At 35.3% G+C, this 19,245-nt stretch overlaps 1 protein-coding gene across 3 annotated transcripts in view; it reads left to right on the top strand.

The window, feature by feature from the left end:
• Positions 1-1,176: 1,176 nt before the first annotated feature.
• MYBL1 (MYB proto-oncogene like 1) overlaps positions 1,177-19,245 on the top strand; it is a 33,406-nt gene continuing 15,337 nt past the window's right edge. For 2 of the 3 annotated variants that reach the window (XM_068525757.1, XM_068525755.1), the window contains exons 1-8: positions 1,177-1,404; positions 9,665-9,770; positions 10,088-10,159; positions 11,607-11,699; positions 13,085-13,305; positions 15,327-15,501; positions 17,685-17,759; positions 18,372-18,476. In XM_068525757.1, coding sequence (XP_068381858.1) covers positions 1,385-1,404; positions 9,665-9,770; positions 10,088-10,159; positions 11,607-11,699; positions 13,085-13,305; positions 15,327-15,501; positions 17,685-17,759; positions 18,372-18,476 — 867 coding nt within the window. In that variant the 5' untranslated portion in view covers positions 1,177-1,384. The remainder of the gene's footprint in view (positions 1,405-9,664; positions 9,771-10,087; positions 10,160-11,606; positions 11,700-13,084; positions 13,306-15,326; positions 15,502-17,684; positions 17,760-18,371; positions 18,477-19,245) is intronic. The other variant, XM_068525756.1, reaches the window with a different exon arrangement.

Genomic DNA, 19,245 nt, shown 5'->3' with positions numbered 1-19,245 from the left:
ACTTGAACTGAGCAGCTTGTAGTTATTAGACTTGAAACCTCTAGAGTAGTTTTAACTGCCAGAAGCTCCTCCAGTGCAGTTGCCCCGTCCTCCTGTCTCTCCTGCGAAGGAAGGTCACCTTCTACTGTTGACGACCGTACTCATTTATCTGGGCGAAACTCCCAGTCCGCTCCGGTCTTCCTGCATTCTTCTGGATCAGGGCTCCTTCACCGCGCACAGCAGCTACTTCCCGTAGAGCCGGGGAGGAGATTAAGCACTTTGGAGACCAGCCGCCGACCCGGATTATTTCCCTTTTCCGTTCCAAGCACGTGTCCAGCTAAAAACTTTTTCACCTGTCACACTCCTGCTCATTCTTGATATTCGGTTTCCTGCTACAGAGTCTTCGCTAGTCGATGTTTCGCAAAAATAGCTCGCATTTTTGCTTAAACAATAACGGCCGCGCAAATTTTATGGTTAGATTTGTCTCCAGTCCGAAGACCACGCCTCCTAACTAGTGAGGAGGGATGTACCCGAGGACTGAAGAGCTGAGGCCGAGAGAAGGCTGCGGGAACATGCCCTGGCGGGACAGCTCAACCCTCCGGGACACCGTCCGCGCACCCAGGGAAGTTTGGGCTCCTGCCGCCGCTTCCGGACACGCCTCTCCGCGAGCCTGGAACTCGCTTTCCCAGCAGGCCCCGCGCGACCCTCGGCGTCCCGCCCCCTCGGGTGCGGCTCTCTGCGCGCTCCGGGTCCTGTCACTGCTGGACCCGCGAGCCTGGCCTGCGGCCCCACCCCCTGGCTCCCAGCTCCTTCCCCGACTCCCGCGGGTTCCAGTCCCGGCTTCCAGCTCCCCAGCCCCGCCCCCAGTCGCGCGCGCTCTCCCCGCCCCGCCCTCGTCCCCCCGCGTGCGGCCGCCACAGCCAATAAGATTCGGGGCCGCGTGCGCAGATTCAAACGGCGGCTCTTGAGGGAGGCTGGGCGCGAGATTCGGCGGTGCGGACAAAACCCTGCGGGAGGTTGTGAGCCCTGCAGGGCTGCTCGCTGCGGGGAGAGGGTGGGGGTCGGCGCCCGCGGCGGAGCCGCGCTGGGACAGCGGCGAAGAGACTGAGAGGTGGCGGGAGGGGCCGGCGGAGGGCGGGAGCGCGCCTCTTGACATGTTGGGGGCATCCCTGACCGGGCCGGGCCGGGGCTAGGAGCGGCGCTGCGGACCGGGGGCGGGTCGCGGTCCGCCCCTCCGTCCTTCTGTCCTGCCCAGCCGGGGACGTGCGTTCCGCACTCGGTCGCCGCGGAGAGGGACCTCGGAGAGGGAAGCGGAGGGAGGGTCGGGGAGAAGGAGCATTAGCCTGAGGCTGGAGGAGGCTGAACTGCGTCCCCGCCCAGCCCGCGCCTATGCGGTACTTGAAGGATGGCGAAGAGGTCGCGCAGGTGGGTGACATCCCTTTCGCCCAGGCCCGTCGGCACAGTGTCGGCTCAGATTCCCTTTCCTTTCCCGCTGCTTCCGCACCAGGCCCTCCCCAGCCGGGGCAGAGGTTTTCTTCCCGCTGCTCCACAGCCGCTTCGGCCCGCTGGCCACAGCGCAGCCGTGACGTGTGGAGTTGGGGACCAGTGTGTTTCAGACTCAGAAAGTGACTAACAGATGCCCAGGTTGCTCTTTTGAGTGACTCTCCCCACAGCGCACATCCAGACCCCCAAACGCTCACAGCCACTTCTTGGTGGGAGTTGGCAGGTAAGTCTGTGCGCTTTCAGGGAATACGCTCCGCAGATGAAAGTGGAAGTGTCCTGCCTGGACGACCTGAAAATGGTGTTCAGAGGGCCTCTTTTTCTCTGAATGACTGGGCCAGTTAAAAATAGGAACTTTGTGATAAACCTGGGTGGGGACCCCTCTGCCATCTTTGCTCCCTTGAAAGGCGTGGAAGTCCTCTGAAGAATAGCTGAGGAGAGAGGACGTTTTTTGATGTTTACTGTTATTACCATACTCACGTTCTCAGCTTTATGTATGTATTTTTAATATCTTCTACTGGGAAGATGCCACACTGTTACCACCAGTAGCTTGATCTTAAAATAAAACAATGTGTTTGAGTCACTTAATATTTTGTGTGTCTGTTGGGCTCTGACTGTGCCTAAGTGTTGCACAGAGGTAGGGCATGTTTTTTTGGAAAACTTGCTAGGATGAATTTACGCTTCTCATTTTTATTTGTCATTATAGTAGCTACTCCTAAATTGTGTGTAGGAATTACTTAGATGACAAAAAACTACGGTATCTTTTAGTTGTCAGTATTATTAAATAAACATGAAAAGATGTTTGGCAGGATTTCCAAATGGTTTTATTTATCTAGATCCACAGCCTCAAAGTCTCAACTAGAGGTGTATTTCCCAAGTTGAAATTTAGTACTAGCTTCATTCACTGCAGATTTCTGTTAAAAATTGGCAATAAGTACACATAGTATTTGTTGCTCTTCATTTATTAAGCATCTGCTGCATGTAAGGTATCTTTTGCAGAAATCAGCATAGAATGTAATTAAGTCTTTGTTAGATTATTAGTCTTTGTTAGATTATTACTTTGTAGCAACTACAGAATAGATCAAACTCTTGAGGTGGAACAAATGTACACACACACACACACACACACACACATACACACTTCTCTAGAAGAGGGTTTTCAACCTAGGCACTGTTGATATTTTGGATCAGATAATTCTTTGTATTGGGAAGGTGGGGTGGGAGGGGTGCTGTCCTGTGCTTTGTAGAATGTCTAGCAGCACCCCTGGGCTCTACCCGGTGGATGCCAGTAACACCTCGCTTCCCCCGGGTGTGACGATCAAAAGTGTCTCCAGACATTACCAAATGTCTGTTGGGGGCAGAATCACCCAGGTGAGAATTACTACTCTAGAACATCAAGGACCTGTTTGACTTCTCAGTCTTCAGAAAAGATAGATATTAAAATCTCCTGTAACTATAATTACTGAGGTATTGATTTAGGCCTTTTCTTTTGAATTTTTAAATATACCTTCATTAAGCAAGGTGACAAGTGAATATTGTCAGCTCAATAACAGGAGTTTGTTTATATTCAGTGTGTGGCATTATCTACTAATCAGTATTGATGTTAATCTTATTTGAAACAGTTTCTTGGCTAATGCTGTCATTAGCAGTTAGTTATGGTTAGACATGGATGCTTGAATGTCATAACCCTGCCTTCTCCAGTTAGTTTTTCTGTCCATAACTTGCATATGCTTCATAATAATAGGCTAAGAAAGAAGAAGTGATTTAATGATTAATTTGCCTGTATAAGTTGTTTTATTGACAATACTGTGAGCTTTGAGATCTAAACATTAATTGCACTGTTGACTTTTATTCCTGTCAGCTGTATAAATTAATTGAAATGTATTACAGAATGATTGAAAGAGTCATAAGTCTGGAGTAATTAAATGTGGTGGGGTGAAGCTACACTCCCTATGGGAGTATACAGGTAGAAGATGTGATGAGGAATTATCATCTCTGAATGGTATATTTCTTAGGGTCTTCATACTTGAATGTGTTTTGTGCTCTAAATTATATTTCTTGTATATGTAAATATGACTTATTTATCTTAAAAAATAATAGAATATGAAATGTTTTAAAGGATAAATAATCTACTTATTGGGCAAAGTCTAGTCTCATGCCTTTAAGTATCTTAATAATAAATATGAACCTAATTTATAGTTGAATGAAAAAGGACATAATTCAGTCACTTTAAAATCTCCACTATACAACCATTTAAGTATTTGATTGAAAACTATACTTTGCTGTATAAAAGTTTTGCATAAAACTACAGGCATAAATCCTGTAATAACCTCTCCTGTATGATCTGAAAAAAAAAAAAGGAGTAAAAAAATGTTACCTCAGGTTTAAACAACTGAAGGATGTTAGCTCTTTTGATCTTTAAGATAGCTGTATATCTCTGATCTGGATTTACATAAAGGAAAAGGTTTATTTGGTGTTGTGACTTTAAATAGTTTTTAGATCCCACTGGGGGTTTTAATGACATAATTTACAGGCAATACTAAAATTGGTATATCTGTTATTAACATGTATTTGATTTTTAACCATATGTATGTATTAAGTAATTAATTTTAGGTTTTAAAAGCCAGTTCCACTCTTAAAAATAAGCTTTAGAAAGTGTCATTTAGAAGCTAGAAGGCCTGTTTAAGTAGGAACAGATTCAGGTATTTACAGTTGAGGTGACTGGTGACTATACTAAACTGGAAAGACAAAAGCCAGCTCTTGAATTGGAAGATGTTTTTCAGTGCGGTATGTGTGTGTGTAGGAAGCAATTTTACTGTGTTGTTTCTAGTGAGATGGGTGTTGTGGGTGAAGAATACTGAAATATGAGAACTGATTTTTAAATCAACTTTGTAATTAGCAATATTGTTTGGGGAAAGCAGGTAAACTCTATAGCCCTGTTTTTTGTCTGTTAATATAAGGGGTTTGGATTTTGTGGTCTATAAGGTACCATCTAGCTTTAATATAGTTCCTATTTTGAACTCTTTTTGTAATCATCTTTCCTCATTTAAAAATATACACACACTAATGGAATAAAATAGAAATGTTCTTGCATTGTTTTTGTTTATGGATAGCTAGGTAGAAATCCCTTCAGTATTTATTTCATTATTGCTATTGATGGTCAAATAAAGTCGAATTTGTCTTACTATAATGATGCTAGTTTGCAGTCCAGATTTGGAAATAAAATATTCATGTATGCAGTACATCGTATTAACCACTGGGTGGCCTGATTTCACTTTATTAAATCAAACTGGTAAATTTTCATACCTTGAATTCGACTGAACTTAAAAAAATTCACAGTTATCCTGTCAAGACAGTATAATAAAGATGTATTTTTTGATTATGATAAAAATATTCAGACTTGATGCAGTTTGATTTAAAATATTATCAAGTTGAAGTGATTTTACTGGAGCAAATTTTATAAAACTACTGATATTTCTCTAATTCAAATCAGTTTCTATTCAAATAAAAATAAATTTAAAAAATCTCAAATTCTTCCTTTGGCACACCACGTTTTACTCTTTTTTAGGTGGAATAATTGTTGTTCTTTAAAATTGAACTTCTCTTGAATGTTTTATCTTAATATTGCCAAGTGTGAATAGTTTGTGTATTGTTTCACAGGGAAAGTTATGACTATCACATCCTATTAGCTTACACCCCAGTGTAGAATTACTCGTAACCATTTTCCTAGCCTAATGAGTCATAGTATTTTTGTGTGTGTGCATATGCTCTTCATTTTGCAGTTTCATAATCACCCTAATCACTTTGTTCATTCATAATCTACAAAAGTTTTTGAATATGGTACTTAGTTTATGTATTAGACAGTTACAGAATAAATATTTTCTTTGACTTAAAAAATAAAACTGGCAGAATGATTCTGGAAACCAAGTCCTGAATGGAGATTCAAAGACCAAATTCCTCTTCAGTTTTTGCTTTGTGACTGGAGAAATAATTTCACCTATTTTTACTGTCTTCTAGATTAGTCACCCTAGGCTAAAAATGGTTTATCTATTTACAGATAGATAGTAGGAAGTTGATTTTATTTAACTATTAGATATTACCAGCATTGATAGCTACAATACAGAAATACTAAAAAATGAAGTAGAAAGCAGAAAAATAAAGCAAATAAAACCACAAATAAAGCAAATAAAATAATGATTTGTTTTGATGGTGTCTAACCATTATTAAGCAATGGGACCTTTTCATTGTTAAATGGTGAAAGTAGAATATTGGTGAAGTTATTTGTGGGGTTTTATCTCTTCCCGTTTTTCTTCGCAAATTGTAGGCATTCTCAGGCAACTTTATGTTGTAGCTAGTGATGAGTTTCTAGGATCTTCTGTCACGCTTACTTGAAAGTTTTATCCTTTCAACGATTACTTAAATAATATAGAAATAACTTAATGCTAAAACTAAGAAGTATTTAGGTAGATAGATTCTAGGGAAGTCCCAGCGGTAGAGAGGTGGATTCTAAGAATTCTACTTTAATCCTCCCTCACACTCAACCACTCAACCACTCAAAAAACCCAGCTTCCTGAACATGATGGCCATGCTGATGCAAGAGAGAATGAAACCTCTTGTAGAAATAGAAATTTCTCACAAATCAAGTATGTGGTTAAAAAATAAGGCAGGTTTTTGAAGTTAAAATGAATACGTTTTCAGGAATATTACTCCTTGGAAACTAGTCTTTTGACCAAAATAACATCTGGACTCATATCTTTAACTTAACATATTTTTATAAGAATACTGATAAGGTGAATTTTGTACAGATTAGATGTGATGTTGATATTTTTGTGAATACTCAAAATGTATATGGGTGAGTCCCCAAATTAAAAATTGTTTTCAAATAACCTAATTTTTAAAGCAATCTCAAGTATGCTGTTATGGAAGGTGTTGGGGTCTGAGGGGAGGGAAGAAAAGAGGGGAACCTGTAAAAAGCATGACTGAGGGCTGTTTGGGAATGACAGGAAGTGATAATGTTGCAGGGGACAGTTCTAGGAAAGGTTAGGCAATATTAGTAGACACCCCAAAGAACCCCTTCTGTACTGAATATATTTTTTATGTTTGTTTCAGGAGGTTATGCTTCTTAAAATTCTACCACTTGGAGGTGCATTTGGATTTTGAAAGTTCTTTTTAATAAATGGGAATGCTTTTTACCTCCTCTTAGAGGTATTTGCATTTGTTAAAAAAAAGTTTTCTTTCTCATGTCAACTTGAGATCAGCTGTATTAAGGGAGGTAAAAGTTTTGATTGGGTTGGGAAGGAGTGAGGTAATTTTGGAATACAGGATACTTGGAGGAGGTGAAAGAGTAAGCAAGATCATTCAGTAATTTTACAAGTGTTTGAATGGCAGGTACTGTGCTTGATGAAGAGAGGGGAACGTATTAGACATGGTCTTTGTACTCCTGAGTTTACAATCTGGTTGGGAAGGTTGGCAAGTGTGATAGCATTGAGAAGGACGGGTAGGTTCCATGAGTGTGTACAGTGGACAGCAAGCTTCAGTATGGTGTTTCATCTGGTTTACTAGCCTTCTTAGAAATTTATGAAGTCATTGGATCCTGAACCATCTCCAATTTAACAATTTAATCGTGGCTAATCAAGTGATATTTCTGATAACTGAAGATGGCTGCAAATAACAGGTATTTAATTAAACCTGTGCTTTTATTTTCAGCATAGTTTAACAAAACAATCATATATGGAAATAGGACTGGCAGATTATTAAAATAGACATTAGCTTTAGGGGAGAAAGTATTGGAATAATGAAGTGCATTAAACTAAAGAAGCAGTTAGATGTCATAGGTAGGTGGGTGGGGGATTTGGTGTCTTGTTTGGTCGGATAAGAATAATTTTGGTCCTAATGGAATTGACAAATCAAGGGAAATTAGAAGTTCCTGCAAAGGATCTGTAAACCGTATATATTAAGTCTAGGCCTTCATTTTCCACAATGTCTGGTACTTAGAAACGTTAAGTAAATATTAGCTCATGTTATTTTCAGATGCTCATAACTTTATTCAGTCCATTGACTACTTAAAATCCTCTAATTCAGTTTATCGTAAAGACCTGCCCTCTTTTCTGGGGTTTTGTGCTCTCATGGCTTTAACTGTTCTCTGCGTGCTGGTGATTGCCAAAACTGTATGTCTACCCTAGACCTGTTACCTGAGCAGAAGATCCACGTGCCCAGTTGTCTTCTAGATCGGCTCTGCCTAGTAGGAGAGCCACTAGTCACATGTGGCTGTTGAGCTCTTGATATGTGGCTAGTCTGAATTGCTATGTACTTTTAATTTTATTTTATTAAAAAATTTTTTTTTATTTAATTTAATTTTTATTTTTCTGATTAGCTCTGTCTGTAGCTAGGAATTCACTTTGTTGCTCCTGGGCTCTTTCTATCAGCTTCATCTTCTTGGTTTTTTTCTCTTTCTCTTTTGCCTTTGGCACTCTCTTCCCTCCTGGACAATGCCACACCAGATTTTGAAGACTTAAGTAAGAAGAAAAGAATGTAAAAAATTTTGTGATTATGTTGATTACATGCTGAATTGACAATTTAAAAATATATTGGGTTAAATATTATTTATTATTAAAATTAATTTCACCTGTTTCTATTTTTTTTAAATGTGGCTACTAAGAAATTACATATGTGGCTTGCATTACATTTCTGTTGGACAGTGCTGTTCTGTATATACCCAGTATCCACCTGTATATTTCTCAAGTGCCTTGAAATCAGTCCAAACTGCTTACTCTCCTCATTCCCTTCTACCTCCCAAAGTTCTGTTTCTCCTTCTATTCCTTATCTCATTGGATAGCTCTATTTATGCTCCCAAAGCCAGAAGTTTTGGAGTCGTCCTTGAACCTTCCTCCCATGTCTCTCAGATTCATCAGTTGAAAAATCCTTTTGTTTCTACCTTTTTCATATCTCAGTTTTATGTGCTTCTTTCTATAGCTACTATCACGACCTTAGTTGGTTTATTCTTTTATGGTTTCTTGATTTTTGTCACATTTAGATTTCTTCTACTCAAGGATGTAAAAAATAGAATTCTACCCTATTATAGTACTATTATGTTTTCATTTTTTTAAGTGTAAAATATTTGCTTCATCTGAATTTTTTATTTTAAAGTAAGACTTTAGCTTTATTTTTTAAGATAGCTACCCAGTGTCTTACCCTTTATTGAAAAGTCCATCTTTACCCCACTGATTGATATGTTACTATTATAATTTACCAAATTCCCATATGGGTTTTGTTTTTTTCCTGAATGTTCTATTCTGTTCCATTGATTTGAGTATCTGCGCATGTGTCAGTACCATTCTGTTTTATTTATTGTTTCTCTACGGTATATTCTGATATTGGGTAGTGCTAATTCTCTCTCTCCTTTTTTGGCTATTACTGCCTGTTTATTTTTCCATATGAACTGTAGAATCAGCCTGTCTGAGTTCCTCTGAAAATCTATTGGTATTTTTATTCATTTAATCTAAATTTATGAATTAATTTACAGAGAATGGACATCTATAATATTGTTTTCCTTTCCAAGAATGTGCTCTGAATGTTTTTTCATTTGTTCTTCTGTGTCTCATAATAGTGTTTCATTGTTTACTATAACTTGATCTGTATACTCAAATTATTTCTACATATTTTAACTTTTTTTGTTGTTGGTGTTGTAAATGGCTCATTTCTTCCATTGTGTCTTTTAACTGACTGTGTTTTGTATTTTACCATTATTGTTGCCAGGCCCTAATAATTTCTTACTTGGGATATTGTGAAAGATTACCAACTGGTCTTCCTTCCTCCATCTCTCCACATTCCTGCCAGTGATTTTTGCTGAAACACAAGATATTGGTCTTTTACTCCCTTACTTAAATTCCTTTAACTCTTTAGGTTAAAGGTCAAATAAAGAATAAAGGCCAAACTCCTTAGCATGACATAAAGGTTATCACTTGGCCTCTGCTGACATATCTAGCTTCATTCCTCTGTGTCAGTAAGAACTACAGCTCCTCTCCATTGTATGACTCTTAATTTTTTTTTATACTTTGAATAATCTCGTCGGACATATGTCTGCTAGTCTGAGTGGCTTCTTTAGTCGTAACTGTGTATTCAGATTCAGTGGTTGAATTCACATATTTAAATAAAATTCTTGATTTCACAATTGTGTTCTTTTCAGTGAGGATGAGGACGATGACCTTCAGTATGCTGATCATGATTATGAAGTCCCACAACAAAAAGTGTTGAAGAAACTCTGGAATAGAGTAAAGTGGACAAGAGATGAGGTGATTATGTGATAAGGCTTACTAATTCCATGCTCGTATTTAATGATTAATAATATATATTAAAGATATTTAAAAATAAAACATGAGAAAAGTTATCCGTCAACTAACTTGCACATTAGTTTTCTTCAGCCATACATGAATAGCGGGTTGATGTTGAGACTGACAGAATCAGTTTAGTAGATGGGAGAACTTGTGTTATAATGGCTTCAGTCCTTCTAAAAATGGCCACCAGATATGACATGGAAGAATTGAAGAGTATCTATGTTCAGGAATAAGGTGAGGGAGAACTTTTTAATTTTTCATACCTGTTTTAATAGGATGATAAGTTAAAGAAGTTGGTTGAACAACATGGAACTGATGATTGGACTCTAATTGCTAGTCATCTTCAAGTAAGTGAAACATTATCTTATATTGCTGACATGAATGATTTAGGCCATGGGGTTACATTTGCTATTTTTCAGAAATGTGTCTACATTATTTTAGATTTAGGTTTCCTTCCTAAAAACATCTCTTTTGTCCTGATTTTCCTACAGTTGGAAGCTTATAAAGTCTGATTTTCTAGTAATTAGTTTATCCAGGGATCTAAAAAGATTACTAATCTAAAACAAAAATGATATGAAGTTTGGGTAGGGCTTTATAAATATTTGCTGATAAATGTTAAAACATTTTGAGAGAAGTTAAATATATTGAAATATTTTGGTAGCTAATTAATAAAACCAGAAAAAGCTACGTTGCTGTGAGAATTAGAAGTAACATATAGGATGTTTGGCACAGTTCCTGACATTTAGCATGTGTTCAATAAATGGAAGCTAAATTAGAAAAGCTATTTACATTAGCTTTATCAGTTTAATTTCAATGGTATAACAACAAATGAAGTGAACAGAGAAATGCTACAAGGCTATTACAGGAACAGCCTGATTATTTTGAAAAATTGATAACCTTAAAATGGATCAGCATTGATGTAGAGAAGCTGTAAATGAAGAAGCTCAGTTTGAATAAAAATAAGTGCACTAGGCACCAGGACAGAGCTATTGGTAAATAAAGTATTTGTATTTATATGCTTCTAAATTATCTGTAATCCTGTATATGAACTAATATCTTTGGAAACTGAATCACTAATGAAAAGTTAAGTGTTATTATTATTATCCTTGTAATACATAGGAGTTACTAGGTTGTGACTTGACTAAAATAAGGCTACACTTATTAATCATTTTTGGAGTTTGGGATGTTTCTACATAAGGTTTTATCCTGGTAAATTCATTTTCCTTTTGAACTTCAACACTTAAATAATTTAACTGGTATATAATGCACATCTTCTATCTAGGTATATTTAGTTTTTACTTGATAACTTGGAGGTTGTCATTTATAAACATCCTTTAAATACCATGAGTGGTCTAATAATGCCTTTCAGGATTTTTTAGTTGTCTAGAGTTATGTACTGCTATACTATATGAATCCAGACTGCTATGCTGTTTGAGTTCGTATGTCTGCTTTGTATAGTTGTCTGTTTACTCCCTTTTATTGATCAATACATTTCTTTATGGCAGTATCTGTGTTGTAGCTTTGCTTTTTGCTGTGTTATAAGGCAGAGTATAGAGATACATAATTTAACTTCAAATATATGTTGTCTTTATTTATAGTCTAAGCAATGCCAACAACTTTAATTAAAAATGAATTGGGACACAGGCATGTAAAATGAATACTACATTTTTAAAGGATGCTATTGAATGCATTATTCTCAAAAACTTTCTTCTTAAGGTTGTGAGGTATAAGTTTGGGCTGACTTGCTTTCTGGAAGACAATTGTTCAATAACAAAATCATCTGAATTCTTTCAGAATCGTTCTGATTTTCAGTGTCAGCATCGGTGGCAGAAAGTTTTAAATCCAGAATTGATAAAGGGTCCCTGGACTAAAGAAGAAGATCAGAGGGTAACATGTTCATATTCTTTATTTTCACTGTGTAGGTGGACTTGCTTTTTTTCTTCCTAATACATTGGTTTTTTATCACATAAATACATGTTTAAATCACTTTGATTTGTTCTCTGAGTTACTGCTTGCATAAGAATTGAAACTTGAGTATCTTGAAATGTAGTTTTTTCAGAACTGAGTCAAACCAAATATAATATGTACAGCCTTTGCTGTCTGAAAGTTTGGTTTGCAGAAGGAAAAATACTATCAGCTTAGTCACCTTCTTTAGAGCTTAGGTTAGCAACATTTAGGATATAATTTCTTGTTGAAAATTGAGTTAGCGTTTTAAAAACAGAATTTAATTTTATTCTTATTTTATCTGAAAATGTGAGGTGTAAGGAAGTCATTCTTAACTTTCCCTCTTGACCTATAATGAACCCCCAAATAAGACAGATATCAGAGCCTCATGTTCCCAAAGAGTTGGATGATTCAAAAACCAAGGTAATTCTTTGTGTTATGAAAGTGTGGGAAGAATGGGAGAGTTGCTGTTCTCTACTGAGAGTTGCTCTTTAGTTCATGCTCTTTACGGCATAAATGTTGTTAATGTAGTTGGGAAATTAGAGTATTCTTACTGCCACTCAAAGTAAAAAAAAAAAACAAAAAACAAAACAAAACAAACAAAAAAACCCCAAACTTCACCAGGCTCAGAACTGATCTGATTTACTTGATGGCCAATGGTAAGTTTTAAAATGTATGATTTGTATCCTTTCAGTTTGAGAAAGGAAGAAATGAAAAGACAGTAACTGTAGATCCTTCCTGCTTCCATAATGATTTATTTGGCTTTCAGCTGAAGCTTTAAAAAAAAAAAAAAAGTAAGAGTAGAAAATGCTTAAGTCTCAACGTTTTTACTGTTATGTCATATTAATTTTGTATGAAACAATTTAACTTACAAGTCACTTTAATTAACACCTTGTATTTTAGATAAGTTTGGGATCAGTTTTTGAACTTGGCAAATGCTGAAGGAATAGTTACTAGTAAAATTGTTTTTTTAAGTTGCAGTTGTGGTTTGGATTTAATGCATTAAAAATGGCATTCTTGAGTTATGTTTTAAAATTCTGTGAAGGTAGTGCTTTTTAAAAATTGAGATATAATTATGTATTAGTTTCAGATGTACAACGTAATGTATATATTGCAAAATGATCACAAGTCTAGTTAATATCTATCCCCATACGTAGTAAACATTTTTTTCTTGTGATGAGAACTTTTAAGATCTACTCTCTCAGCAACTTTCAAATATGCAATACTGTATTACTAGCTGTAGCCACTATACTCTACATTATACCCCCATGACTTATTTATTTTAAAAAAGGTAATGCTTTTTCAAACTTTGTTTTCTGTTTTCTTAGGTTATTGAATTAGTTCAGAAATATGGGCCAAAAAGATGGTCTTTAATTGCAAAACATTTAAAAGGAAGAATAGGCAAGCAGTGTAGAGAAAGATGGCATAATCATCTGAATCCTGAGGTAAAGAAATCTTCCTGGACAGAAGAGGAGGACAGGATTATCTATGAAGCACATAAGCGGTTGGGAAATCGTTGGGCAGAAATTGCCAAACTACTTCCTGGAAGGTACTTATATAAATGTATATACATTTTTCTGTACTTAAACTTGATCTTTATTATGTTACTATTAAATATATTTATAAGTACCCCATGACTTTTATTTGTAATTAAAATTTAGACTGCAGAATACAAGCAACGCTTTGCGATATTTGTAATATCAGTACATTTTGTGGTAAGGGATATAATTACTTTTTTAATGAAATATTTTATAGCAGTAATTTGTGCAACAAAATGATGGACCTTTAGATTATGTGAACGTTTAATGCACTCCCAAAATTGTGTTTACACAGTGCCATTTAAGCAACCTTCTTTGTACAAACTAAGTTGGAATGGAATCTGAGTTGAAGAGATTTCTTTCGTATTGGATTCTATGTATAAGACCAGAGAATAACAAATACACTGGCTGAAAAAAATTGCTATGAAAGTGCATTAGAGAAAATTCAATTCTTAATTAATTATGGTATCATTCAGATCATGAGTAGTGTGTATATATCGATGTGGCTAAAATATAGCACTTTCCTCAGGGGCAGTGATGTGCTAAGTACACTATACACGGCACTGGTTCAAATGTTTCCTAGCTGTCTGTAGTACAGTAGACCAACAATCTTGGGAAAATCCATACCTCACTCGGAAGATACGCACTTGTTTTTTATTGCTGTAATCTCTGTATAGTACTTAATAGTTTATAAAATGCTTTTACATATATTCTTTTTTTTCTTTTTTTTTTTAGAGAAAGAAAACACTTTTACTGTTGAATAAACATTAAATCAGAATGTGATGCCCATCATAGGCAATCTGATAAGAGATTGCAAAAAACGGAGAGAAATCCCACCTTTCACCCACATAGCCAAGCAGATACGACCCATTACATACAGGTTCTCAAGATAAACAATAACTAGTCCTTAAGTCAGAAGACTTGACAGCACCATTTTATTTCACATAGTTCATCCTATTGTACACTTACCTAGCAATTGAGTGCCCATCTGTGTTAGTTACTTGGCTTTATATAAAGGAAAAACAAACTTCTCATATCTTTTTTAGAAAGTAGTTTTACAACTTGGATCCAGGTCAGCTAAAGTTGGGCTCCTACCCTCCTGCTGAAACTTGGAGATAGGGTGCTATATTCTTAATTAATCTTCATATACTTGTGAAATATGCAGAGCAAACATTGCTCTCTTTGTTTTGTAGATAAGGAAATTAAAGCATAGTGTTAAGGTTTTTTATCCAAGTTACTGAACCTGGTCTAGGAACTTCTGATGTTTTCAATCTTTGATACATCTTTTTACTGTCCATAGAACCTAGCTTAGTGCTTAGCATAAAGTAGATTCTCAGTAAGTGTTTATGTATTTTAAAAAATTTATACTACAAGTAGCTGTAGGTTGAAGACTTCCATTTTTACAAGGGGAACCTTAGGTAAAAGGGGAGCCAATGAACTCTTTCTTTCATAGGTATTTTGTTGTAAGAAGTGAAAAAGAATACTGGGATTCTGTATTTTGTGGTTTGCATTTTATGACCGTGTTTGATCTTGGCTTTAGGGCTTTTGCCCTCACTATGCCCTTTACCTGGAATGCTCTTGTTTTTTTTTTTTTTTCTGTTCTTGTATGGCTGGTTCATTCTTGTCATTCAGGTCTTAGCTTCACTGTAACCTCACAGAGGACTTCCTGGACCACCTAATCAAAATTACTATAGTTACTCACTTTTCTTATCCTACTTTAAATGATCTGCATTGCACTATTTTTCTTATTATTTATTTTTTTGTTTTTCTCTTCCTTCCTCCTTCCCTGCCCCCATGCTTCCAGTGAGAATTTAAAGCCGCATGAGAGCTGGGACTTCCTTTATCTTATTCACTGCTGTATCTCCAGTCTTTAGAATTTTATCTGACGTAGAGACATACAGTTTATTTTTTGAATTAAAAAAAGTGTCTAATTTCACCAGTTGTAAAAATTTGTTTTAAGTACTTTGTATACTTTATACAGTGTTAACATTTATGGAATCCTCTTTTTCTTTTTAAATATATACTTTCTTAGGACTGATAACTCTATCAAAAATCACTGGAATTCTACTATGCGAAGAAAAGTGGAGCAGGAAGGCTACTTACAAGAAGGAATAAAATCAGAACGATCTTCATCTAAACTTCAACACAAACCTTGTGCGACTATGGACCATTTGCAAACCCAGAATCAGTTTTACATACCTGTTCAGGCACATATTTTTAATACCTTTATTATTTAAAAAATATCTTTATTTTTTCTTTAGTTTCTTTAGGGAAGGTGTTTTAGTTTCTTAATAGGACAAAAACAACATATATTAAGAGGAATGGACATTTAAATTTCCAAACTGAAGAAATATGCCATGGCTAGCTGTTAAACCATTAGTGGAAGTTTATCTCTACTTGTTTTGATTGATAAATATTTTGAGAACAAACTCATTAAAATATTTCCTTTTATATATAATTTTTACGTTATCTAGTTAAGAAACTTAGTATGTACATTTCCTAATACTATCATTCTTTGAATCTTCATGATTCAAAGCTAATGATCATTTGTGCTTTAATAGTGATTGTAGTTTACTTTTTAAAAAAATTTTGTGTAATTGTAGTATTGCTTACCTCTAAGAGGTAAGTGTATATAAAATGGTTTAGAGGAGAAGATAGTCAAAAATCATTCAAGCCATCATTTTGGAGTGTGTGGTAAATAATTGGTTCTTTGATGGCATTCAACTTTGTTTTTCCCTCATCACTCAACTGACTGAGTGACTTCAGCCTTTGTTTACACAGGTTCATTGGAGATGACCCACGTTCATCATAGGGCAAGCTCTGTTTTCCTTACAATGCATTTTCCTACCTGCAAGAAATTAGGAGTTTTCATAAGATTTGTTTTACGTTTTCCTGTCTATTTGTCTGTCATGCCATTTTTCATGTTGAACAGTTCTTGGTTCTTGTCACATAAAATGTAAAGATAAAGTATCTACCAAAAGATAAAATTTGGCTAGTTGTTAACAATCTGTGCTAAGTATGCCACAGATTTGATTTTATTCCACTAAAGTGGACATTATTTTTTTAGACATAATTTTAAAAGAACCACTTAAAAAAGGTAGTGACATCTTAATTTACAAATAGGAAAACGCGTAAAGACAGTATAGTTATCTGCTGATACTCAGTACCTTAAGGTTTTTATGGTCTGTTTCTTTACATTTTTCTTTAGAGTCCTAGATTTCAGCAGCATAAACTGAAACATTCTGCTTCTATCTTAGAAAGGTTATCATTTAAATTTATTTTTTTAACTCATAGGAAGATAATTTTCTAAATTATTTGGGGCCAATGGAGTGTTTAACACTCTCAATCAAAATATATTGGAAAGTAAGGATATTTCTTGTACTTTAAGAATTATTTACCTTACTTTTAATAATTCTTGACAGGTTTGTGTATTCATAGTTCAATTCATTTAAACTGCTAAAAAGATAATACTAATTTTGACTTGAAAGAAAAAAATGGATTGGTTTGAAATCCTGTCACAGATTAAAATGAAAAATTTGAGAAAGATAAGTTTCTAATTCGTTGGAAGCTGAGCAATAACTGATACTAATGAAGTGTTGTGAAAATTAAGTTCCATGTTAGAAGTTATATATAATGTTTCTGCATTATATAGTGATTTAGGTAGGCCATTATGGAAAATAGACAATTTCATATTTATATTTATTAGATTTTAAGGTTTTAAAAAACACTTCTCATATTTCTCCCTACCACTGCTCACTAAGTTTGCATGCAACTTCAAAATTTTTATTACAGATGCTTCAGAAAAGAAACAGAATAATTCTTAGTCTATTTTCAGAGTCTTAAAAAGTACATGAGTGATTCTGATTGTTTTTCTGAGACAAGTAATAGAAGCAGCCTCTGTTTTCATATCTTTCTGTACAGAGATTGGCATGGGGTGGTGGTAGAAGTAGGAGATAAGAATATTGAAGTCTTGCTTTAGGCTCCAACTTCGAGAGTGCTTCATATGGACCAGCCCCTTCCTCTGAAGGATAGGAACACAATTACTTTGTCTTATCCAGGAGGCAGAGCAATCCTTTAATAGCAGATTTTTAAAAATACTTGGTGGATATTGTAGATAATAGATAGACTGACTGGGTGATAAATATAGCCCAGGTAATTCTCATATTTCATTCAGGAGAAAATAGGTCTTTGCTAAGAGTTATGACTTTTAATCAGTAGGTCCTAAGATTAAAGATGTAGTTATTAAGGAACTATTGTATGTATAAATATTCAAAGTTAACAGAGATACTGAGTGTTTCACGTTGATTTTCAGTTTTTGTGCTTTGCCTCAGATTTTTAAAAATTTCTAGAGTGTTATATGTATGATATTAATGTTTTAATTACTTTTTAGATCCCGGGCTATCAGTATGTGTCACCTGGAGGCAATTGTGTAGAACATGTTCAGCCTTCTTCTGCCTTTATTCAGGTAACTTTTTATTTATAAAAAGCAAAAAACCAAAACAAACCCAAAGGAAACACTTTCAAACATTTTCAGATCTAATAGTGCCTGTTTCCTCATCTATAAAATTAGGGCAAAAATAGTACTATCTGGTCTATTTACTTTGAGTATTATAACATTAAAGGAGAAAGTTTGTGTGTTTGAGAAATATAAACTGTACAAATGATAAGTAGTTCACAACACCAGTAAGGTGGTTCTTTCATTCTTCCAACTTAGAGCATTCAGGTTATGAATGGACGTATTTTTGCTAAATTGGATAGAATATATCTATTAACATTCAATAAATTAAAACAGACTCCACACATAAGCTTTTAAGTTGATACAGATGATACAATGTAAGGTTTTTCATGCATTTAAATTTCCCAAATCCTTTCTGTTAAATTGAAAATATTTACCAGCACCTCTTTAGATACCAGAAGGATTGTGATACTGAGTATTTGGGATTTAGTAGTATTAAGCTTCATTAGAGAAAATAGATTTTATGTTGCATAGAAGAAAATAAAAATTAGAACATTGATAATAATAATAAAGCAATTTTGTAAGTAGCCTGTTTCTTTTCTTTTATTTAACTTATTTTAGCAACCCTTTGTTGATGAAGACCCTGATAAGGAAAAAAAAATAAAGGAACTTGAGTTGCTTCTTATGTCAGCTGAGAATGAAGTTAGAAGAAAGCGAGTTCCATCAGTAAGAAATAAGCTTAAGTGTTTAGATTTTATTGTTAGAATCTTTTATATGCTTTATATGCTCTTATAGTTTTAATCAGGACTGACTTTCATATGCCAGCAAGTGGAAAGCATATTCAGTGTGACTTCAGATTTTAATATGGACTAAAAATAGTTTTTCTAATTTGCAACTTTGAAGTTGCCTGTTTTTGATATGCATCTCTTTGAACATATTTTACAGTGTTCTGTATTAAGATGCTTCTTGAGTCATAAATATCAAACTTAAGGTATAACCTTCAATATGTATATCTGTGAAAATGTCGTGTGGTTTAGATTAGGCTTTGGTTTTACTTTGGACATTCCATGTGATAATGGCCTTAATAGAAAAAAAAAAAAAAAGCTTAAAAAACAAGGAATTTAATAGATGTGTAGAGATTTATGTGCTTCAGAATTATTTTTATTCTCTCTTTGAAAATGTTTTCCTGTTTACTATATTTAGAACACAAATTCCGTCAATTGGAAGAAGTTATAACATTAAAAATATGGGAAAAGGAAACATTTAGATTTTATGCTCTCTAAAGAAATTTTTCTGTGGATGTTGGGTTTTGGTTATCAGGTATGAAAAGTATTGTCTGAGATTTGGTTGATGAGAACAACTAGGAGCATTAAATCAGAATAAATGGTAATGATTCTAGCTGAGTTAAACAAGCTATGCTAGATGGATTAAAAGGAAAAAAAAGTTTCTGTTTCACTGACAATTTAAAAAGTTTAATACCCTGGGACTTTTTACA

This window comes from Eschrichtius robustus, chromosome 17, assembly GCF_028021215.1.
Source record: "Eschrichtius robustus isolate mEscRob2 chromosome 17, mEscRob2.pri, whole genome shotgun sequence".
Classification (NCBI taxonomy): domain Eukaryota; kingdom Metazoa; phylum Chordata; class Mammalia; order Artiodactyla; family Eschrichtiidae; genus Eschrichtius; species Eschrichtius robustus.
This window is presented reverse-complemented; position numbering and strand designations above follow the sequence as displayed.